Source organism: Arachis stenosperma, chromosome 3 (genome assembly GCF_014773155.1).
Source record: "Arachis stenosperma cultivar V10309 chromosome 3, arast.V10309.gnm1.PFL2, whole genome shotgun sequence".
NCBI classification, from domain to species: Eukaryota; Viridiplantae; Streptophyta; class Magnoliopsida; order Fabales; family Fabaceae; genus Arachis; species Arachis stenosperma.
This window is the reverse complement of record NC_080379.1, coordinates 165,028,680-165,052,471: the sequence shown is the minus strand read 5'-3', so window position 1 is coordinate 165,052,471 and position 23,792 is coordinate 165,028,680. Positions and strand designations below refer to the sequence as shown.

Below are 23,792 nucleotides of genomic sequence, written 5' to 3'. Positions count from 1 at the left end.
GAAAGCTCTTCACCGCCTTTAATTCAGTGCTGACATGTCAAGTATGATGCTTAAGTTTGCAATTTTGGTTCTCAATCCATATTCATCAGGTCCTATGAAGACAAGTATTTGAGAGGCAAACTTTATCATATACATTAATTATATACCTATGTCATCAATCCCTCCTACTGCATTTTCTTTTTCAAGCTATTTACTAACAAAAAATGTTCTAAGTTCGAACAAGAATTTCTTGCAAAGCTGGCTTTATTCTTGAATTGCATGATCAAATTTGTCTCAAGACAATATGCTGTCATACACACAGACACTGTCGTTAGCTTTCTTTGCCTGAAAATGAAACACCATTCCAGAAATGTTTAATCCTAAAGACCCACATCTTAAATGTTTTTTTTTTGAGTACATAGTTTTTTGGCACCGAAAGATTTAGATTTTAACAAAATGAACTCCAAAAAATAGTAACGACAAAATGACCTCTAAAACATATATTTCACCGGACAAAATGACCCGAACATTTAGTCAATAGTTAATTTGCTCAATCAACCGTTAATTATTTATAAAATTAATAAAATTACTGATAGACTTCTATTTTCTTGTGAAATTTCAAATATATCCTTACATTTTCTTTCTCCCTTCTCAACTAATTTCTCCAGCCCCTCACTCCTACCATTCCCACACTTCATCAGTATGACTAGTTCCCATTGTTTTTGTTGTCACCCCTTCCCACCCACTAGCATCTCCCCCTGTCCCTCATTGACCACCACAAACCCCTAGTACTCGTCCACTGCCGCCACCCACTTATCACCATGGCCATCAACAATTTACTCTATTGTCACCCCACCTCCACCGTCACCTTTACCTCATCCTTATCAACAATAACAACAACTCACAAAGCAACCACCATCGTAAACCGAAACCCATAGTGCATCCAGGAGTAAAAAATTTTAGGTTTGAGTTAGAAGTCTGAGATTTTTTATCTTTGCAAATAAATTTCATATTTTTTGTTATGCATCTTTTTAATTAGTGTTTTACAAAAAAATACAACTCTTCCTACAAGTAATATATTGTGACTGGGATTAGTTATGGTTCAATTGGGTGTTTCTATTGTAAAAGAGATTATGAACTTGGGAAAAGAAGCTGCTAAATATATTAGTGGAACTTGGTTCAATTTTGTGATGATTTGACGATGATGGCAGTTGGGTTGATGGCAATGGGATGAGTTGAGGCATGGAATGGAAATGGGGATGAGAAAGGGTGATAACAATAGTGTGACACGAAAATGGAAATGGAGTTGGATAAGGTGCTGACAGTGAAGAGAGAGAATATTTTATAAATTAGTAATTTTATAAATAATTAAAGGTTGACCGAGTAAATTAACTATTGACCAAATGTTTAGATCATTTTATCAAGTGAAATATACCTTCTAGGGATCATTTTGTTGTTAACACTTTTTGGGATTCATTTTGTCAAAATCAGGATTTTTCGGGTGCCAAAATGGTTATTTACACTTTTTCTCTTAATGAAAACATATCAAGGGAAACGTTCACCTCTTCCTCCCAATCAGTGGGTATTGTAATGATAAGAAGACATGACACTTGAACAATGAGTGCACATATGATCCCCAGCCAAAGCCCCTACATACAATCACATTTTGTTTTTCTTGAAATCTAAATCATTATTAAGCTGTGAATAATAGTGAAGAGTATTGTTGTTTGTTTTACCTTGCCACCCATGTGAAATACAAAAGCGAATAAGATAGCTGCTGGTATCCCAATTAAATAGTATGATCCTAGATTGATCAGAGCACCCATCTTTTGCCAACCACATCCTCTAGCCGTACCTAAACGAAGATTATTACGCCAAACAATATCATATAAAAAATGTTCATACACAGACACCTTGTTGTAGAAGCATTCTTTCTGGATGGGAAGTAAAAACTAAAAAATAAAAACCTGAAAGAACACATTGAAGTGAATCCAGGAAAATGGATGTTGCCAGAATAGGCAACATGGTTGCTACATATGTGACCACTTCTTCTTCATTACTATATGCATAGCCCCAGATATTGCGTATCAAAATCATCATTGCCCCAACAAAGATGCCTTCAACCATGGCCATTGCAAAGACGAAATACACAGCTAAACGTGCAGCCCTTGGATGACCTGCTCCTAGTTCATTCGAGACACGAGTGCTGCAAACATTAACAAGCATGAAGCATATTACTCTAACTACATCGAAGTTTGAGAGTTGAAAAAGAGTTGCTCTCACCTCACTGCTCCGCTGAGTCCAAATGGGATTGTCCAAACAGTTGTTGAAGTGTTCAAACTGATTAATTAAACAAAAAAACCGGTTGCAAAACATAAATACATATGCATGAAAATATGTTGAAAGAAAATGTCAACATGACACTAACTAACCAGATAGAAAGCACCGATGTTTCTAACTTGGGATTTGGGAGTAGGCCAGAAAGGAGAACCATCATTTCAAAGGACCATGATTCCAGGCTGTTGAGAACAAAAATAAGAGGTGTTAGAAATTGCTGGTAAGAAAGTAGTAAGAGAACATGACACAATTACCAAACCATAACGGCTGAAGGAATGGCAAGCCTCATAAAAGAAGGGATGTTATGGAATGCTTCTCTTGAAAAGCCAGTCCATGTTTTCAAACACGAAGGTGAGAACTTGACATAGAGCATCAGGATGAAGACATTCAACCAGTATGATATAGCATTTGCTATGGCAGCTCCTTTGTTCCCCAGCCCGGATTTGAATACCATAATCCAACATATAAGAATATGCAGCAAAGTGGTAACTCCAGAGCTGAACAGCATTGGAAACACAAGACTTTGGGTTTGCAAGAACCTGTTGAGGCACTGCAGGAGACCATAGGCGAAAAGACTCGGAATCATAAACTTTGCATATTGTCCAGCTTCTGAAGATATTTGAGGATCTTGGCCAAGAGCAGTTAGAATGGATGCTGTGTTTGCCCAAATAATTGAAAGGGGTATGCAAAGAATCATGAGAATGAGAATGGCTCTCTGCATATGTATGCCTACCATACGATGCTGCTTTGCTCCATATGACTGCCCACATAAGGTGTCCAAGGCACTTGCCATTCCGGTCTATTTGTGAAGTGATAAATCTCAGTGAAACCAAAGAAAAAAAAAAAAAAAAGTTGAAAACTCACGTGTAGTTATCTTGGTATATGAAGAGAAAATCGTTAGATAACAATTTAGTCAAACATATGAAATCATATAATAATTCTTAATTATCAACTTTAGATAAAAATAACTACAAGTGAGTTTTTTTTTAAATGAATAATAATAACTAAGGAAAACACAATGCAAGTTACCTAACCTACCAATAAGCTGAAACCGGTGACAGAGGCAAAAGAAGTAGCCATTGAAGCACCGGAAAGAGGGAGTTGACCGAGATGACCTACGAACATAACAGATATGACTTGCAGGCCATAATTGAGCAGAGAGACGGTTACTAAAGGACCTGCCAGCCATAACTGCTTTCTTGCCTCTTCAAAGATTTCTCTTCTTTCTATTGCCTTGTGCTTCTTTAGTTCAATATCATCAACCTTGAGCCTACTTTCCACTGTGATCTTTTCCAAGAGAGGCTCCAGAGATCCCTTTCCACCTTCTCTATCCATTGTTTACCCGATAGAGAGCAGATCCAATCACACATTCGCGTAAGGCATAACCATGACTGAACACTACAAGACAATAAAGATGCCAATCCCACGATATTTTATAGCAAACGACTTTCTTCATTGTCATCTTGTTACATCTTTAGATATTTTATTTTATGATTTCATCTACACTCTGATCAACTCTTTATCCTTAAATAATTATCCAACAGGTATCTCTTTTATGTAGGCATAGGATACTTGTCAACTTGTGCAATTGTGCCACTCTAACTAAGGATCTATATGTAAATGCTTGTTACTGTTGATTTATATGTAAACGCAGTTAAATACTAGTACAGTTTTCTTTCTTGGTAATGAATTTTCGTTGTTGTTTAAATTTCTTACTTTTATTTCGCTTAAAAGTAAGTCCTGTTTTCCTCCTAACATAAATAATTCAATTTTTCTTTTATAATTAAATATTTGATTAAACTATTCCGCCTTCCGCGTTCTGCCATTTAGTATTCATTAATTTCATTTCAAATACTAACGCTCTAAACTGACATAACACTTCAAATGCTACATGTGGAAATGTTTTTAGGTAGATATGACCATGAAAATTTTACAATTGTTTTCGTATGAAAATGTTTCTTTTAATCAAAAGTTAATGAGTTGTATGGTTTGATTTTGATGTATTACAAAAGTATTTTTTTTAAGTGTGACTAAATAAACAAAATACACTTTTAATACAAAAATTTTCGTAAAAAGATGTTTTTAGCATCTTCATTTAAATAGGTGCCATGTTGTTATAACTAAATTCAACCAAGGTGCAATATAAAAAAAAGCAAACATCTATCACATGATTCTATGTTTTTACGCAAAAAAATTTATTATATAGCACAGAAATTGTTATAGAACACCAAAATTTTTACATTTAACATAAATTTTTTTTATATAACATATAAATTTATGGATATAGTACAAAAATTCGGTTGTATTAAGCATTAATTTTTTTATATTGTATATTAAAATTTTTTGTATTGTGTATCAAATTTTTTGTAATCAATATTGTTCTTGAACATATATAAAAAAAGACGAAAAAGAAAAAGATAGACAACAATAAAAGATGATGAGGAAAAAGAAAAAAGAGGAGTAAAAATAGAAGAAGAAGAAGAAAGCGGTGGTGGCAAGGACAACAACGAAGACGATAATAAAAGAAGAAACCTAAAAGAAGATAACAAAAGAGAAGGAAAAAAAAGAGAAAGAAGAAGAAAAAACAATAACTACATGTACGTATAGTCGTATATAAAAAAAAAAACAATTTTAATACACCAATTTAATTAAATATTCAATTGTGAAAGAAAAATATCAAATTTACTACACGATCTAAAAGTTCATAATATTACCTTCATAACAAAATGTCAGTAACTCATTTAACATATAACAAAGTTTGTTATTTTAGTGATATATTTATTGAATTGATATATCTATTTATGTATTTTTCGTTTTGGATACAAAATCAAATTTAACAAGATATTTATTATTATATGTTAGTTTTTTTAATATAAAACTCAAAAGGATCCTTTATTACGATAATAATGATAATTTTTTTAAACATTCTTTGAGGGGAACATGCTCTGCTCCATGATATGAGTCAGCAATGCATGTATGTATTACTGTATTAGACTTCACATTCTGTCTTTGGCGACATGGTTGACTCCTTAACTCTGCTTTCCGCTATCCTTGCCTATTATTAGTATCATTATATATTAGACACATGATAATGTTCAAAAGGGAGAACGAGAATGATGAGCATATTCATGTAAGAAATCCAAGCTAATTGATGTCCTACCTGTTGGTCCCAACTGGTTCGAATGGTGATGAAAGCGTAAAATGTTACTTGCACAACGAATGCAGCTATGATCCCCAACCACAGCCCCTGTTAGTCACAACTCACAACTCACAAACTAAGCTAAGCAAAAGAAATAACAGCATCATGATTGAAAGATATTAGTACAAGTATATTACCTTGGCTTTCATATGCGCAACAAATCCTAACAGGACAGAGCAAGGAACGCCCACAAGATAGAATGAGCCAAGATTCACATATGCACCTATTCGCTGCCACCCACATCCGGAAGCAATACCTGAAAGTGCACTTTGTATTCCGTCTAGAAAGCACGAAACTGCCAGAATTGGCGTCGTCGCCGACACATCTCTGATTACTTGTTTGTCATTACTGTAAATACGGCTCCACATGTTCCTCAGCACAATCATGATTGAAGCTAACAAGATCCCTTCAATGAACACCATGCATAACACCACGCCAACTGCTACACGTGCTGCCTCTGGATTTCCACCTCCTAGTTCATTCGACACCCGTGTGCTGCATCAATCATTAATGGCTATGCTTTAAAATTCAAGTTCCAAGTCAAGCAGAGTTTCTTACTTTCTTTATTGAGTATCGTAAGTACCTTACAGCAGCACTGAATCCAAATGGGATCATCCAAGCTAAAGTAAATGTATTAAGGCTGAAAAGGCATATCAAGAACGTTCTTAGGGAGTATCAATGAAATTTATACGATAAGGTGTAGTCCAGTCCCAGATGCTAACCATATTGAAAGAACTGAAGTTTCTAATGCTGGGTTCGGAAGAAGACCAGACAAGATAACTACGAGTTCGAATGTCCAAACTTTCAGGCTGCTCAAAACAAAACCAGCTGTATCATAGGCTTGGTGAGGATGATCATATCAGCGAAAAACATTAGGACAGTTGAGAAAACTATCGCTTACCAGAGCATAAGAGCCGAAGGAACAGCAAGTTTAAGGAAGGAGAAGACTCCATTTAGGGACTTTTTGGAAAAGCCAGTCCAAGATTGTTTGCAAGAAGAAGAGTATTTGATATAGAAGGAGATGAAGAGAAGATTCAGATAATAACATATGGAAATAGATATGGATGCCCCCCTGCTCCCCAGGGGAGTTTTGAATACAAGAAGCCAGCAGAGAAGGATGTGGAGCAGCGCCGCAAGTGCAGAGGTTATGACCATTGGGAAGACAATGCTCTGGGTTTGCAAGAACCTGAGAATGGACTGAAGAAGGCCATGCGCGAAGAGGCTTGGGATCAAGCAGCGGGCATACTTGCCAGCTTGGTTGGCTATGGCTTTGTCTTGGCGCATCGCAATTAGAATAGGCTCCGTGTTGGCCCAGATGATGGCGACGAAAACACTGACGACTGAGACAACAAGCATTGATCTCTGCAAGTGTATGCCAAGCATCTGGTACTGCCCTGCCCCATTCGATTGTCCGCAAAATGTGTCCAGTGCACCGGTTAATCCTGTCTGCTCAAACACACGCACACATTATTTATTTATTTAATAAGAAATGTTAAAAAATCATCACAATTTATTATTTTTTATTATTAGTTAATTATATATTAATATTTAAAAATATATAATAAAATATATTATTAAACTAAAAAATTTAGACTAAAAAAATTAAATTAATAACTAAAGGATATTGTTAGAGAGCCAATGACCTACACGCACAATGTATACAATAGACTAAATTTTTGGTCTATGAATAAAATAAACATCACACATACTATCCAGAATAACCATGTGGATACCAGCAATAATAAACATCTCATGTCATAAAATCACTCATCCCAAAAATTTAAGCTAATTTTGGAGTTCATCGAGGATCAAACTATTGACCTTTCAAATCTAGAACTCTAATATCATGTCTTAAACCCACTCATCCCAAAAGTGTAACCTGACAGGACAACATAACACTAATGATCATATCTCTAATAATTCTTAAACCTCCAGGCCATTAGTTCTCTATACTTTTTCATAACTAAATAATACCAAAAAATAATAAATTTTGATACTCCTAATTTTTCTCATCTCTTATTTAATACATGGAGACTCGAGTTATTGAAAATAAAAACAAAATTATCTACGCTATTGTTACCAGTTACCAGTAAGGTGAATCCTGTAACGGCGGCAAAGGAGGTCGCCATGGAAGCTCCGGAAAGAGGGAGAGTACCGAGATGACCAACAAACATGATGGAGATGGTCTGGAGACTGTATTGCAGGAAAGCCACTGAGCAGAGAGGCACTGCCAGCCATAGCTGTCTCTTCAGCTCTTCAACAACGGCCTCTCTTGGGATTTTCATGCCTTCAGATGAAGATGGCTGGCAATTATAAACAAAGAACGAGACGTTATGATGAAGTATTCCGATTTCATTCCTATTTGGAATGCAATGCAAATGCAGTGTCTGTGTTAGGGAATTCGGTTTAGAAGAATTTTGAGTGCCGTTATTTCGTTGGAGTCATAAAGGCGCATGTATGTTTAATACAAAGAGCATAATCGGTTGGGGGGGCGAATTACGGAGTGAAAGCCGATGATAAATATGTTTATTAAAATAATATTCTAGTTACTTTTGCAGTTCATATGCTAGTTAGGCGGTTGGTTAATATAAAATTCTAAAATAATATTTTAGATACTTTCAATACAAATAAAATTTGTAGATAAATAAATTACAAAAATATTAAAATAAATTTATCACGAATCATAGTAGACACAATCTTCAATAATTTATTATCGTTTTATTTATAAGTAGAATAATTTCCACAAAAATCTTCCAAAATTATATGTGAATCATAAAAGTTACTATACACAACAATATTCTTAAAATACTTACGCACGACTTTGTTCTTCTTCTTAATAAAATTGCAAGCAAGGCTTGCCAAGTCGTTGAAGGCTTGGTGCCTTAGTTCAAAGAAAGAAAGAAAAAGCACAAGAGAGATTATGGAACAGAATTTGCTTGTGTATGTATGTGTGTGTTTTGTGTTTGTTAGGTGTTATGTATATATATAATGAGATTTTTATACAAAAATGTGAGAATGTATTTATAAGAGTTTAATTTTGATGCATTGATAATATAAAATAGGTTTAATTATTTTGTTGGATCCTATAGTTTCGCAAAATTTTTAATTAGGTCTCTATATTTTTTTCTTTTTAATTGAGTTATTGCACCAAATTTTTTTTAATTGGATCTTTACATTTTTTTTTATTTGGGTCCTTGCACCAATTTTTTTTAGTTGAGTCCCAATAAAATTAAACCAATTAATGCTAAGAGGAATCTAATTGAAAAAAAAATATTGATGCAGAGGCTCAATTAAAAAGAAAAAAAGTATAGGGACCTTGGACCTAATTGAAAATTTTGCAAAACTATAAAGACCAATAAAGTAATTAAACCTATAAAATATTTTATACAGTTATGCAATTACATCTGTTTTTTTATAACTATTTATGCTATCAATGTGAAAAATAGTTATTTTTAGTGATGTGATGTTAGGTAATTAAATACACGTATAAAATTATTTTACATTGCATTAAAATTAAATACATATTTATAATCATTAAGTTGGTTTTAATGATTAAAATTAAATATACTTAATAAACGATTTATAGACAAAGATTTAGCTAATAAATGCTTTAAGAACACATGATAAATTTACTATTAGTGAAAAATTTTAAATATTTTCATTTAATAAATATTAAATGAATACATTAAAAACTTAAATTTTTATATTTTTAATAAAAAAATTTTAATTTTATAATCTTAACATGTGACCTAAGAATATAAGATAGATAAATGCTATAGATAATATATTTATAGTCATTAAATTCATATGACAATGTATTTAAATTCATTGTATTTATAACTATTGTCTTTAATTTTTATTAAAATATATTTAATAAATCAATTAAAATAATTAAATTTTATATAACTGTAAAAAAATAAAATAATTAAAAAAATCATATACAAACAATACATTTAAAAAAATGAAATTATATAATTAAAAATGTTGCATTTCAATATAGATTATAACGTTATTTTTGAGATAATTGATATAAGAATCAAACACACTTTATAACTAGAAAAATAAAATAATTAGACAATGAATTGTGAAATATTATGAAAACGATTATCTAGTGACAAATTATTCAACTTTGTTATTTAGTAGTAATAGTAATTAATAAATTTGAGGAAAAAAGCCTTTAATTTGTGCCACTAAAATTAAAAGAGGGTTTACTTGATCATGCCCTCTACTATTATTCATACATCTTATTAGCTTTTCTACCAAATAAATTAAAAGCGTCGTGGTTTAATGATTTTGTTGGTGAAAATTAAAAGAGAGATAAAAAGAGTTTTATAGTGGAAATTAAAAAGCATTTCTTAGTAGTTTTTTTAAATTTATTTATTTATTAAGTATATTTTAATAAAAATCGAAGATAATGGCTATAAATGCAATAACTTTAAATGAATTGTCATATGAATTTAATAACTATAATACATTATTTATATATTATTTATTAGGTATATTTAATTTTAATTATTGAATCAATCCAATAAATTCTCATATTCTCTTGTAAAAATTTTATTCTTATATGATGCATTCTTTATATAAATATCTATGGATAAATTACTAAAAATATATTCGAACAATATTGTTACTAACAAAAATGCATTCAATTTTTATTATTAACAAAAATATCCTCGAATTAAAATATGACAAAAATGCTTAAATTTTTTTTTTTTAAGTGGCGAACGATTTTTATATTTGACAAACCGCTTATGCATTTGATCTAAAATTTTATAGGAATATTTAGATAACTATTTAAAAAATGATAAAAATTTGCTCTCTATATTTTTTATTTTTTATTTTTAAAAGTATTATTAGTTATTGACAAAAAAATATATACTTAGCAAAAAATTACTAAATTCTAAGAATAAAAATATCTTATTTTTCTAATCATATTTGTAAAAATCGCATCAAAATTCAATTTCTAAATTATTTTTTGAAAATACATATTTAATGTTGGACATTTTTTATAACGTTTTAAAATTATTTGAAGGCATTTTTATGCATAGCAAAATTCAAATGCATTTTTGTCAACGACAAAATTATTCGAGTGTATTTTTTATGGTTTACCCAAATATCTAATAAGTTTATCTTTCTTTAATAAAGCCTAACCAACCATCATTAATGTTCATTCAATTATCATTATTATCACCAACCATGATTAATGTTTTTCAACGTTCATATTGCTTAGTTGAATTTTATTATTTTTTTAATAATACTATACGTTTAAATTTTTTTATTAATTAAGATCAATTAAATTATTTTAACATAACAAAAATTAGTTATAGTTAATATTATTTTAAATTTTATTATTTAATTTAATTAAACTTAATTCATAAAAAAACTTTAATATATAACGTTACTCTTAATTTTTTTTTAGTCCAATTAGCAAAATAGAAACCCAGTGCCAAAACAAGTCTAATTCATATGTGCATGTGAAAGCTCATTAGCCTATTTGAATTTTATTTTTCCAAAATATCACATTCCATATTATGAAGGGTTAAGAATTAGTGACAGAAAAAGGCTTAAGAATTCATAGTTTTTATTAATGTGCGACTAAATTTGAAATACAATAATTTTTCACATGTTTTAAGTTTAGAGAAATCGAGAAGAACAAAGAGAGGTTGAAAAATAATTTGCATTTTTTAAATATTCAAAAAGATTTGAACTTTAACTTAAGTCGAGTGGATGATAATTTTATAAAAGTGTGATAGAATAAATTATTTGATTCTTATACTTTTAGGATAACATTTAGAGCACATCTACAAAATACTTTTTTACTATTCTTGGCAGTTTATACGTTAACGGCCATGCACCATATCTTGTTAATATGAGAGCTCTAAAATTAATGTCTAAATTTATAAGAGACGGCCTTATTTCTACTCTTAATTAATTTTGTGCTTATCTATTAAAGATATATTGCAGTAATATTTACACTTTCATATTTTGGGACGAGAAAATATTCAGTTTAGTCTCTGAAATTATATTCGAATTTTAATTTAGTTCTTGAAGTTTCAATTATCTTTATTTAGTCTCTAAATTTTTTAATTGACTCTGTGACACGAAAACCACCGTAAAAGTTAATATGATTAAAATTTAAAAAATTTAGGAACTAAATAAAGATAATTAAAATTTTAAAGACTAAATTGATACTCGAATATAACTTCAAGGACCAAACTAAGTATTTTTTTTTTTTGGGATTATAGACATAACCAATAATCTCATATGAATGGTGAAAAATAATAAAATTCCACAATTGCACTACTATTGTCATATACCATGGGGAGAAACTCATCATCAAATATAAATGTGGAAATTAAAAAAAACGACAATATCCTTAAAACTTGTATGACTTTGTTGACTACATTGAACCATCTTCATGAAATATTTAAACAGAGTAGTTAAATATCAATTATACAGTTTTACTCAATGAAAATTAATTCCATCCCCTTGACATTTCACTTACTAATGTCCTAGCAAATGGCTTCGTAAAAGGATTAACCAAGTTCTTTTCTAATCTCATAAAATTCATGGTTATCACATAATTTTCAATTAGTTATATCACAAATTGTGTCGTACTCTTATACGTCGACTTTTACCATTATAAATTTTATTCTTTAATCTAGCAATAGCAGCCTCTCTATCACAATGTATAATCATAGATGTTTTTGTTTTATTCTATAGCGACATATCCACTAATAAATCTCCTAACCTCGACTTCAATCATTGCCAATGACTTCTCTAAGTTATAAATTCTAATTCCATAGTTAATTTAGCAATACATATCTACTTGGTAGATTTCAAAAAACTTCTCCTCCTAACAGAAACAAAAAATCACTTATAAATTTTATTTCATTAAAATTAAAATCGAAATTCATTTTGCACCATTATATCTTTCCAAAAGAGACGGATAACCAAAATACACCAAATCATAATTTATAGTTCTTTTCAATCATCTTTATTAGGATTCTGAGTATATCTACTCATTCTATTTACAACATATGTAATATTAAGTCTACTATAATTATCAAATACATCAAGTTACCAATTATACGAGCATATTCAATTTGAGAAACACTATCGCCTTAAGCTTAAACAAATGTAAATTTAAATTATATGGTGTAGATACAAATTTGCATTATGATAACCAAATTTCTTAAACTTATTTTTAACACAATGAAATTGAGATAATATAAAACTATCATTTTTTCATATTATTTAATTTAAAAAATAAAATACGCAACACCCATATCCTTAATATATAATTGGGAAGATAGAAACCTTTTAATTTCATTTATTTTATCTAAGCATATTTCAAAATAGTAGCATGTCATCAATATATATACAAACAATAATACCAACACCATTATTAAACTTGCTATGTATGTATTTATCAGATTCATTAGTCACATGTCCATTAAAAGGAATAGTTTGGTCAAACTTATCATGTCATTGTTTTGGAGCTTGCTTTAAAGCGTAAAGAAATTTGAACAAGTTAACATCTTCTTTATTTTTTATCATACAATCTTTAAGTTGATCTATATAATTTTTTTATTGAGATCTTCATTTAAAAATGCACACTATAAAAAAAATGTTAAATACCGTTGAATTTATTGTCAGATTCATTGAATAAATACGACAATAATCAATTTATCGTCGAAAAATATCAACTGGTATAAATTTTGCCAGTAAATATTTACCGTCGAATTTTTTTACGAAATATAGCAAAAAACGAAAATGGATCCTGATATTCTGACGGTAACATTTGGTGCCACTTCTTTCATTTTTTCCAAATGTTATTTGAAATTTTTTTAAAAAAATAATGTTACCGTCGGAATAGTATTTTTTTTAATTTAAATTATCTTTTTCCGTCTATTTCTAGTGTACCCAGATAAGTAACAATTAAAATAGTGCTCAAATCTAATGTGAAGTACGAAAATTTTAAATTACAAATACCGAATAATGGTAATTGAAATATCTGAAACAATGTTAACTATATTACATTCACAGAACTATATTTATATTCACTGAAACATATATTATAAATACGCAAACTTTCTTAAATAATACATATCACAAAATCATGTTTACGTTAACCCTAATCAGATTCATCATCTTCTTCCTCTGATTCACCATCCTCCTCTTCCGATGTAATTTCTGATTATCATCGAACTCGTCTTCCTCTTCTTCGTCGCCATCGACCCCGTCTTCTTCTTGAAGATTGTCATCGTCTAGTGGAAGTGCGTCAGCGTCTAGTCCAAGGTCAATAATGTCATCATCCATAACAACAGATCGAAAGGAGATCGGCTCACCAGTATCAAGCACTGTTTCGAAAGAGTTGGGTCATCAATCTGGTAAGGTTCCTAACCCTCTATCGTATCATCAGACTCAATGTGGCCTCTTGACTTAGTCTTAACCACAACCACCCAATCAAACTTTCATGAACCTAGATAAGACAAATAGTATACTTGTCGTATATTTTGAGGTAGAATAAAAGGATCGTAGTGCTTGTATTTCCTGGTTACATTTACTTCAGTGATATCATAGTCCTTGTGCTTTCATATTCTTTGTCGCAAACTTGGATCATCCCATTCACATTTAAACATGCACACATTGTATGTAGTGCGACAGAAACACTGTAGTTCAATTATGTTGTGAAACACACCAAACCAATCAGAATAGACCTTGCTTGAATATCCACGAACCCAAACTGTTATCTATTTTCTTTCCAATCGACCATTATAAAGTATGAAAACGATATGTTAACATTGTAAATCGAGTAGCTAGTTGCCTTATTCAATGGGCCCTAACTAAGTGTAACTAGTTATGAATCTGTTATGTCAGTTAGCTGCACGCTGACGTATTCTCGGAACCAACTCGAAAAAATATTCAATGATGTTTCTGAATTTTCCTCTCAGAAACACCTGTATGATAGAATAAGATAATGAAGTTTTAATTAGATTACAAATCTAGTATATTACTGATTGCAATATTTACGAAGACTTAAAAAAATCACATGAGGTAAGGTAAGACTTGGTCACAGTTAAACAACATATGCAGATGTGCAGTGTCGATCTCCTTCTGCTCTAACCAGTACTCGCTGTCCGCACCCATTGTAGCTTTTTTCGACAAAAAGATTGGGTATGTTGTTTCACTTGACGATGATTCTCTCCTCTCATTGTTTCTTGCAACCCTTGTTCTACGTGACACACCATGAGACTCAAAATAGAAGGAACAAAATGTGAAAGTTTTCTTAGCCAAAAATTCTTCACAGGTGTTGCCCTCAATCTAAGATCTGTTCTTCACGGTGCGCTTAAATAAACTAATCATCCTCTCAAATGGGTACATCCATCGAAATTGGACCAGCCCACGTAGCATTGCTTCGTACGATAGGTGGATTGCTAAATGTTCCATGACATTAAAAAAGGATGGAAGAAATATCTTCTCTAGTTTACAAAGTATAATAGAAATGTTCATGTCCATCAAGTCATTCATGCTCAGTTTCGTAGCACATAAACTCTCTAAATAACTCACTTATTTCTGTTAGGGGTTTCCAGATGTTGGTTGAAAGTTTTCTGAATGAGATCGGAAGCAAAGGCTCCATGAATACATGACAATCATGACTCTTCAATCCAGCAAGCCTACCTTGTGACATGTTTGCACACCTGTCCAAGTTAGAGGCGTAACCATCAAGAAACCTTAATCCTCTAATCCACTTACAAATATTTTGCCCCTGCTCCTTCGTTAGAGAGAATACCGTCTTTGGCTTAACCCACTGCCCGTTATCAAGTCTCTTTAAGTTCAAATTTAGCCACCTGCAAATGTCCATAAAGTCTAACTTAACCTTATCGTTGTTCTTTATTCGCTCATCGTCCATTACTGTACGCATGATATTATCAAACACGTTTTTTTTAATGTGTATCACATCAAGATAATGTCGAACCAAGTTATCTTTTCAATAAGGCAACTCCTAAAATATACTCTGTTTAGTCTAATTATGCTCCCTGTCATATCCTGGATGTCTCATACCTGCCCCGTTATCGACGATCTTTAGGATTCTTCTGACACGTTGCCAAACTTGCCTACCACCCAACCTCCCTGGTACCTCATCGAGTCATCGACCATATTCAACCTTATTCTTTTTGAACGAGTCCTTATTGCACTGAAAATGAGGATCCATGTCGAGGAATATTCGATGGCAATCAAACCACGAATCCTTACCTCCATTCGTCAACCAAAATGCCTTTGTATCCTCTATACAAACAGGACATGCCATTATGCCCTACGTGGACTAACCTGACAACATGTCGTATGCAGAAAAGTCGTTAATGGTCCAAATTAACACAACCCACAGTTGAAAATTTGTCTTCATTGAAATATCATACGTTTATACATCATGGATCCACAAACCACAACTCTTGTAACTCGTCCACCAACAGCTGCAAGAAGACATCTATTTTGGCTTTTGGATTGCTGAGACTAGGTATGATGCAAGTTAGGAATATTTACAGGTCCGTCATGTACATTTCAGGACTCAGGTTATAAGGTGTCACGACTACGGGGCAAAAAGAATACGCATTACCGATGGAATTGGATGCAAACCCGTGAGAGCACAAAGCTATTCTAACATTCCTGGGCTTGCTTGCAAATGTAAGATAGATCCAGTCAAAGTGCTTCCAAGCTAATCCGTGTAACGGATGCGTTATGATCCCATCATCTCTCTTGTTGCTATTATATCAAGTCATGTGAGGGACGACACTCATCGAGGCATACAATCGCTTCAACCTCGAGATTAAGGACAAGTAGTGTATCCATTCCACAAAAATTCTCTTTAATCAACGTTTACCAATCTATTCTCTAACCTCGGTGATCTACAAAATCTGCATTCATTAAAGCCTGTATCTGTCTTGTAGTATAACATACAATCATTCAAACAACAATCAATTTTCACTGTCTTTAGACCCAATTTAAAAACTAGCTTCTTTGCTTTGTAGTGGTTTCTGGAGATGCCAGATGATCCTACAAGTACCAGTTTGCTGCAAAGGGTGGCCCATTTATCAAAAGACTCTTGGGTATGATTTGACTTTGACTTAATACTCATCATTCTAACAAACGCAGATAACTCCGAATGAACGGCTCCATCATATAAAGGTTTCGTAGTAGCTTCTAACAGGTGATAAAACCTCTTCGCTTTTGGGTTAGGCTCTTCTTCAGGCTCTTCCAATTTATTAACACCTATTGCATCATACACCATCTCGTTGTATCTCTCTTGGTTAGCCTCCCAAGTTATTTCATCCATGTTTAGGTCTTTCACCACCCAAACCCTCATTGATTGACAACTGGAACTATTCAAATTAAAGGCAAACCAGTTAATTTCCTGCTCGTCCACTTCTCCGTGTTCCGTTCATGTCTAATACCCATCCTTGAACCCGTTACGGTAGAGGTGAAGTGTTATGTCTGCAGGTCCTAAACACTTAGTCAGCCGACACTTTTGACACAGACACCTAAAGAAAAACACTTTTGATATGACTTGGAATCATATCAAAAAGCACTCCCTAAAATTCAACGAACAACAGCAATTATTTAAGTTTTTAGAAAATTCGACAGAGTACCCCCTATAATTAGAAGCTCCCGCCGCATACAATTATCATTTTCTAACAAACCAAACACATTTTAAACACTTTAAATGATAATTCAGCATAGCAGAACTTAAAGGTTGTAGAAGACTTAGAGAAGGGGGGTTGAATCTATGGCATTCTTTTACTTTAATGAAATAACCCTTTAATAACAATCTTTCATTCTGAATCTGTTTGAAGTCAGCAGCAAAAAAATTATGAGACAATTTCCTTTTGTCTCATGAATATCAGAAAACAAAATAGAGAAGGGGAGAGAGAAGCTGACACCATTATGTATCCTAGTTCAGTTGCCTTGTGCAATGCAACCTACATTCAATCTCGACCACAACAGTGGTAGAATTTTCACTATAGTTAAAGTATTATATACACCAATTTCACAGGATTGACACAATCCTTTCCCTCTCAAGTTCTAACCTAACTTGACTTGGCTATGCTAATACCTAACTTTTCACTCTTAGTGCTAACCCAACTAAGAAAGGGGTACCTCACAGGTACAAAATACAAGACAATGTAAACAACCTAAAGAAATCTAAAATCACTCTAAGCTTTTCTCTCAAGTGTATCACTCAACCTTTTATCACTCTTTGGCTTTTTCAAAAGTTTTCTCATTCAGCTTTTTACCACTAAATAAATTACAGAAAGATATACATTGAAAATAAAATTATAATCTGTAAAACATGAAGGAGATTGATGCTTCAAGAGCCTCTGATGCTATGTGTTGAACCGGGTTGAGCAAACACTAATCAAGTTCTTCATCTTGGTGGAATGCTTCTTTCTCTAGATAGCACTGTCCAAGACGTTGAACCCTCTTAGGAAGCTCTCAATGAAAACCTAACTCTAGTTCTTTTCCCCTTGCCTTCAAAAGGATGAAAATTTCCTTTTGTATCTCCTTCCATGTTGCTGAAATGCTCTCTTCCAAATCAACTCCTCGAGCTGTGTGCTATCAACTTAGCCTTTCACTTTCTTCCATTAATTCCCAAATTGGAAATTTTGAAACAGATCCCTTTTTCTTGACCGAATGCCTCAAAATAGCAACAAAAAATATTTTCAATGGTAAACCCAGATTTGAACCCTTGAGCTACTACTTTGTCCTCAAGAAATAATCTTTGCCTTTGATTCACAATAGTGTTCATCAGAAATCCCTTTCTCCATTTATCTCAAATTGGAATGGCGGAGAGTTGGAGAAGGAGAGAAGAAAGTAAGATGCATGCAAAAGGAAATGAATCACCTTTAGCTTCTGACTTGGCTTGATATGGTTTGATGTAGGAGATTAGACCTCAACCTTTTTTGTTTAACCCTTCTATTTCTTTCTTCTTTGGTGAATGACTTAGGAACGAAGCTCTTTCTCTCTTCTCTGAGTCTGACTGAAATGAAAAAGTGAATGTTGCTTTGGAGGCAAGCACTTAGAGAGATCAGCTTGAGAGAAACACCTTGGGCTTGGATTTTATTCACTTTTCATTCAGCACATGTGATTTCTTTGTCATTTTTTATTTGGGCTTTGTTTGTAAATGTTGCACACTATGAGTGCTTCTGATTTTGTTACCTTTATTTGGGCTGCTGCAACATTAAATTTTGGCCTGCATCACTTTAAACAAAATCATCAAAACTAATTGGATAGTTAGTCCAATAAAATTAATGTTTGTCATCATCAATTATGTTAGTTAATTTCTTAACTCAACAGAACTTCTGCTTAATTCAGCGATATCCATTAAATAAATACAACAGTTTTCACACAGGAAACAACTGCAGGCATAAATAATTAACATACAGGCATGCAATAAAATATCAAATCCTAACAATTTAGAGCGCAACCCCTTATAACTCTATAATTTTTCAGCAAACAAGGGTTTTGAGAAGGCACCACTACGCGACCTTCTCCCACTTCCGTCCTAAAACTCTATCTTAGGAAAAGTAATACCAACATAAAATTTAAACAATTTATTATATTCAGAGATAGAAAAACTAACTTAGAATATTACGACACAGACAACAAAAGAAGGAAACTCCAATTGAGCTCAGATAAAATAGGACCGTCCTAATAAAAAAGATTACTTATTAAATTTACAAGCTAAGACTAATTCTTAATTCAACCAAACTAATAGGAGACATCACAAATTTAATTTTTACTTACATTAAAGTAACACAACAACTCCTAATAACATACTTCATTAAGCAAATTTAATCACTGATTTAACAATAACTCTAATAAAATGTTAAACTCACAAGAAAAAATAATTTAAAAGAATAGGTAAAACTCATTACTCTAGTTAATTAAAACCTAATTCTTAATTCAACCAAACTAACAAGAGGCATCACAAATTTAATTTTTATTTACATTAAAGTAACACAACAACTCTAATTAACATACTTCATTAAGCAAATTTAACCACTGATTTAACAACTCTAACAAAATGTTAAACTCACAAAATAATATGAAAAACATAATAACCATACCAACAAATCAATCTGATGATAGTGGTAGCAGTCTTTCTTTAATATCATGGTGAGAGAGGCAGCAGTAACGGCGACATAAACAGCAACCGCGACAGAAGATGCTATGGGGACAGCAGTAACAGCAGCAGCAGATTCCACGAGCACGTGTAGCGGTGGTGACAGCAGGTGCTTCAGGCGCGGTGGTGAGGTCGGTGGCAAGCTCTGGCGGCGGCCACGGTGACTATTGTCGTCGGAGGAGTGAGAGAGAGAGAGAGAGAGAGAGAGAGAGAGAGAACGGCACCAGACATGTTAAAGGAAGGGCTTCGCATTTGAATTTAGTCCCAATTTTACCATCAGATTTACCGTCGGGTTAATCCGACGACAACAACGTCTTTGAGTACTCAAAATGCAATGTTTCCCTCCAAATATTACTATCGATGTTACTGTCAAAAATCATGTTCCGATGGTAATATTTTAGAGTTACAAATTTATTATCTAATCCGATGGTAAATTTGATGAAAATCTTGCCGCTAACGTTCGACAATACTCAACGTTTTTTTTATAGTAATAAATTTTACATTTATTTGATGCACAACAAATTTAAATATAGATGCAATGACAAAAAATTCTAATAGATATAATTCTAACAACCAAAACACATGTATCAAAATAATCTACATTCTTTTGTTATTTGTACCTTTTACTACTAATTAATCTAGCTTTATATTTATTAATACTATTTTCTAATTTTAATTTTTTTTTGAAAATTTATTTGCATTTAATAAGTTTTATATTAGAAGGTAAATAAACCAATTCTCAAGCATATTAGACATAACAGATTCAATTTTATTATTTACAGTTTCTTTCTAAAAAGAGCATAAAAAAAAGACATAACATTATTATTATTTATATAACAAATAATCATTAAAAATAAAATAAATAATATAATCATCATCAAAGTTTTTTTTCTTAGTTCTCTTAATTTTTTTTATCTCATTATTTTATTCATCAACAATATTATTAGATAAAGTATGTGAATTAAAAACACTTTTATTCTTAGACTTATTAAGATATACATTTTTTCTTAAAAAAAAGATACATTACAAAAATAGTGACTAGCTTTATCATGAAATTAGGTTCAATTTGAGTAAATAACTTAATTAAGTATTTTTTGAAAAAAAAAAGTTTAAGTAATAAATATTTATATTAAAAATAGTTTATAAATAATTATTTTGTGATTTGTTTTTTAGTTATAAAAGTGCTTATTTAAAAAAAAGTAATAAAAAAATGTTATTACAAAAGAAGTCATTATTTTAACTTCTCCATATGCACTTAAATAATTTTTAAAAAGTTACAATTTGATTTTGAAAATATTCACTAAACATTAATACTATAACTTTTCATAAGTTAAAAGTCAAAAGAAAGTCACTTATAAAAAGCCATATTAATAGTGTTTGGTATAATTTTTTAGATATATTTTTAATTTTTCGAAAAGTTGTTTAAAAATTTTTGAAAAAGTTAAAAAATTTGACTTCTCTCATTCTCAAAAACTATTTTATCACTTTTATTTATATAATTTTAAAATAATTATTTTTATAATAATTTTTTAAATATAAAATAATTTATTTATAAATTATTTTTAATATAAATTTTTATATATTTTAAACTATTTTTTTAAAAGAACTTAATTAAATTATTTATTTAAACTAGTCCTAAATATTAGAGAGAGAAATAGAGTTTGGTTTGACCTTTTTAAATTTTTTTAAAGATTGGTCTAAAACTAGAACAAGAAGATGATGGGACCCTGAAAATGTGAATTTTTTTTATTTATGGTGTCTCTTAATTCGTTGTGAATTAGAGCTCTGTTTAAAAGGCTCTAGACAGTGATGATAGCAACTGGAGGTGAATGAAAACAAAACAAACCCCCTCCCATCTCTCTCTGCAGGAGTACAAATCAGACAAGAGAGAGAGATTTTTGGTCAAGTGTAAAAAATGAAAAGGGTGAGGACTGAGGACTATTTTGTCTTTTTGAGAATATGAGAGGATTTAATTTGATGGTTAGAGATTTAACTTTAATGGTAGGTATTTTTAATTTGAGGATAGAATATTCTATAAATTTTAATATTTTATACTAAAAATTAATTATAAAATTTAAAATGATATAAAAATTTAATTAAAAATTTTAAAATATAATAATTTAATTATAAATTTAGTAAAATAATAAAAATTTAAAAAATAATTAAATATTATAATAATAAATTTATTATTAGTGTAATAAATTTATTTATTTTTAATATTTTGTTATTAGTCATGAAAAAATATAAAATTTTAAATTAAATATTTTTTAACAAGTTAAAATATTATATATTATGTTAAAAATATCAAAAGTAAATAAAATTATTACAATAATTAATAATAAATATATACTAAATCATTAAAATTATTATTATTTGAATAAATAAAATACTTACGATTAATATATTTATATAAATAAAATTATCATTAAAAAATATTTTGATCAAATAAACAAAAATATAATTATTTTAATCTCGCATAAGAAAGAATATGCATTTTATAATAAATTAAAAAAAATATTATTAAATATCTTGTAAAAAAATAAGAGCGTCATTTTAAAAAAAAAATATGAAAGCAAACATGATATTATAATAAAAGGTAAAATATTAAAATAGTTTCTTATGTTTGAGTGTAATTTTATTTTGGTCTTTAAAGTGTTTTATTTGAATCTAAAAAAATTTTATTTAGATTTAATATAATTCTGTGAGATCAAAATTAAATAATTAACAAAATATCTTATATAATAATAGTATAATAACAAAATCAATAATATAGAGCACAATTATAAATTTTTTAGAGATACAAAAACAACCTAGATAATCTTAAGGGGCAAATGCCCTTCTCCCCTTTCCTGGACTATATTCACATAGCCAAATTTAGGCTGATAGATTTTTTATTTTAATAAATAAATTAATTATAATAATTACTGAAATAAATAATTTAAAAATATTTATCAAAATAAATATTTTTTTCTTCTCTCGTTTATACTGTAAATGAAATAATTTTGTATGTATCTCGTTTAATGGGTAAATAAGATAAAATAGGTGGACATAAAATATGTATATCTCGTTTACACTGTAAACAATGTAAATATCTCACATGTATTTTTTATTTAAAAAAAGTTTTGAAAATAATAAAAAATGTTAATATTATCAATAATTCAAACTTTTAGTATGCAATTAGTACATAAAAAGATTGATAGAAAAGATTAAAATGGATATGTTAGTTTGATCAATTAGTACTCAAAAAAATTGATGGGATAATGAGAAGAGAATTAAAATGGTTATTTTTCAGGTTATCTCGTCCACGTGAGAGACCGGTTTCAATTATCTTCACACTCATAGTAGCTAAAATCTCGATTTAACTCTTAAAATCTTCCGATATTACGATTTTAAATGAGTTTATCGATTTTATGAAATTTGTACTAAGTCTGACGATTTTACGATTTAAATCTTGTTAAGATTTTACATTTTACGTTTTTTATTTACTTTTTCGATTTCACGTAAAATCTCGATTTTCTCTACCTGATCACACTCTCCCCATCAATCTCTCCCGTCACAAATGGTTATTTTTATTTTTCAAATTTGAATCAATCCAATTAAATCATAATTTAAACTAAAATTTGTTATGCACTCTTTTTTGAGGAGTACTAAGAGTAGCATTTTTGTTAAATTTTGGCCAGTATTTAACCGTAAAAAAGAAATTGAATGATTCTACTCCATTAGATACAATTTCGCACCATTAAAAACATCATTAATGGATGATTGATGACTAAAAATCACAAAATCTGCTGGCTCCTTAGACTTTTTCCTCTTTTTTAATCCTAAATCAAGCATATCCATTTTAAAATTTTTTAAATTAAATTATGATCCGATTGGATTGATTTAAATTTGAAAAATAAAAATAACCGTTTGCCAATTGTTAGGAGAGATTGATTGGATAGTGTAGAGAGAATTGAAACGGTCTCACGTTATCTCCCACTATTCATGTGAGAGATAACGTTTCAATTCTTTTTTCACTTTTCCCATCAATCTCTCTTAATAATTGACAAACAGTTATTTTATTTTTAAATTTAAATTAATCCAATTGGA

General features: G+C 30.6%; 2 protein-coding genes across 3 annotated transcripts; both read right to left on the bottom strand.

Annotated features, from left to right (window-relative positions):
- Positions 1 to 86: 86 nt before the first annotated feature.
- On the bottom strand, positions 87 to 3,790 carry LOC130968206 (protein DETOXIFICATION 16-like). 2 transcript variants are annotated; one of them, XM_057893372.1, is made up of 8 exons: positions 3,355 to 3,790; positions 2,571 to 3,115; positions 2,412 to 2,498; positions 2,263 to 2,319; positions 1,947 to 2,185; positions 1,716 to 1,834; positions 1,542 to 1,628; positions 87 to 324 (listed from the first exon to the last, which is right to left on the bottom strand). In XM_057893372.1, the coding sequence occupies exons 1-8, from the start codon at positions 3,649 to 3,651 to the stop codon at positions 274 to 276; spliced, it is 1,482 nt and encodes a 493-aa protein (XP_057749355.1). In that variant the 5' UTR covers positions 3,652 to 3,790; the 3' UTR covers positions 87 to 273. The 2 variants fall into 2 exon arrangements, with proteins under 2 accessions (XP_057749355.1, XP_057749356.1); XM_057893373.1 differs by having other exon boundaries at positions 2,856 to 3,115.
- A 1,419-nt stretch (positions 3,791 to 5,209) lies between these two features.
- On the bottom strand, positions 5,210 to 7,800 carry LOC130967451 (protein DETOXIFICATION 16-like). Its single transcript, XM_057892308.1, has 7 exons — positions 7,603 to 7,800; positions 6,417 to 6,961; positions 6,238 to 6,324; positions 6,099 to 6,155; positions 5,653 to 6,010; positions 5,477 to 5,563; positions 5,210 to 5,371 (listed from the first exon to the last, which is right to left on the bottom strand). The coding sequence occupies exons 1-7, from the start codon at positions 7,798 to 7,800 to the stop codon at positions 5,306 to 5,308; spliced, it is 1,398 nt and encodes a 465-aa protein (XP_057748291.1). The 3' UTR covers positions 5,210 to 5,305.
- Between the last annotated feature and the right edge of the window lie 15,992 nt (positions 7,801 to 23,792).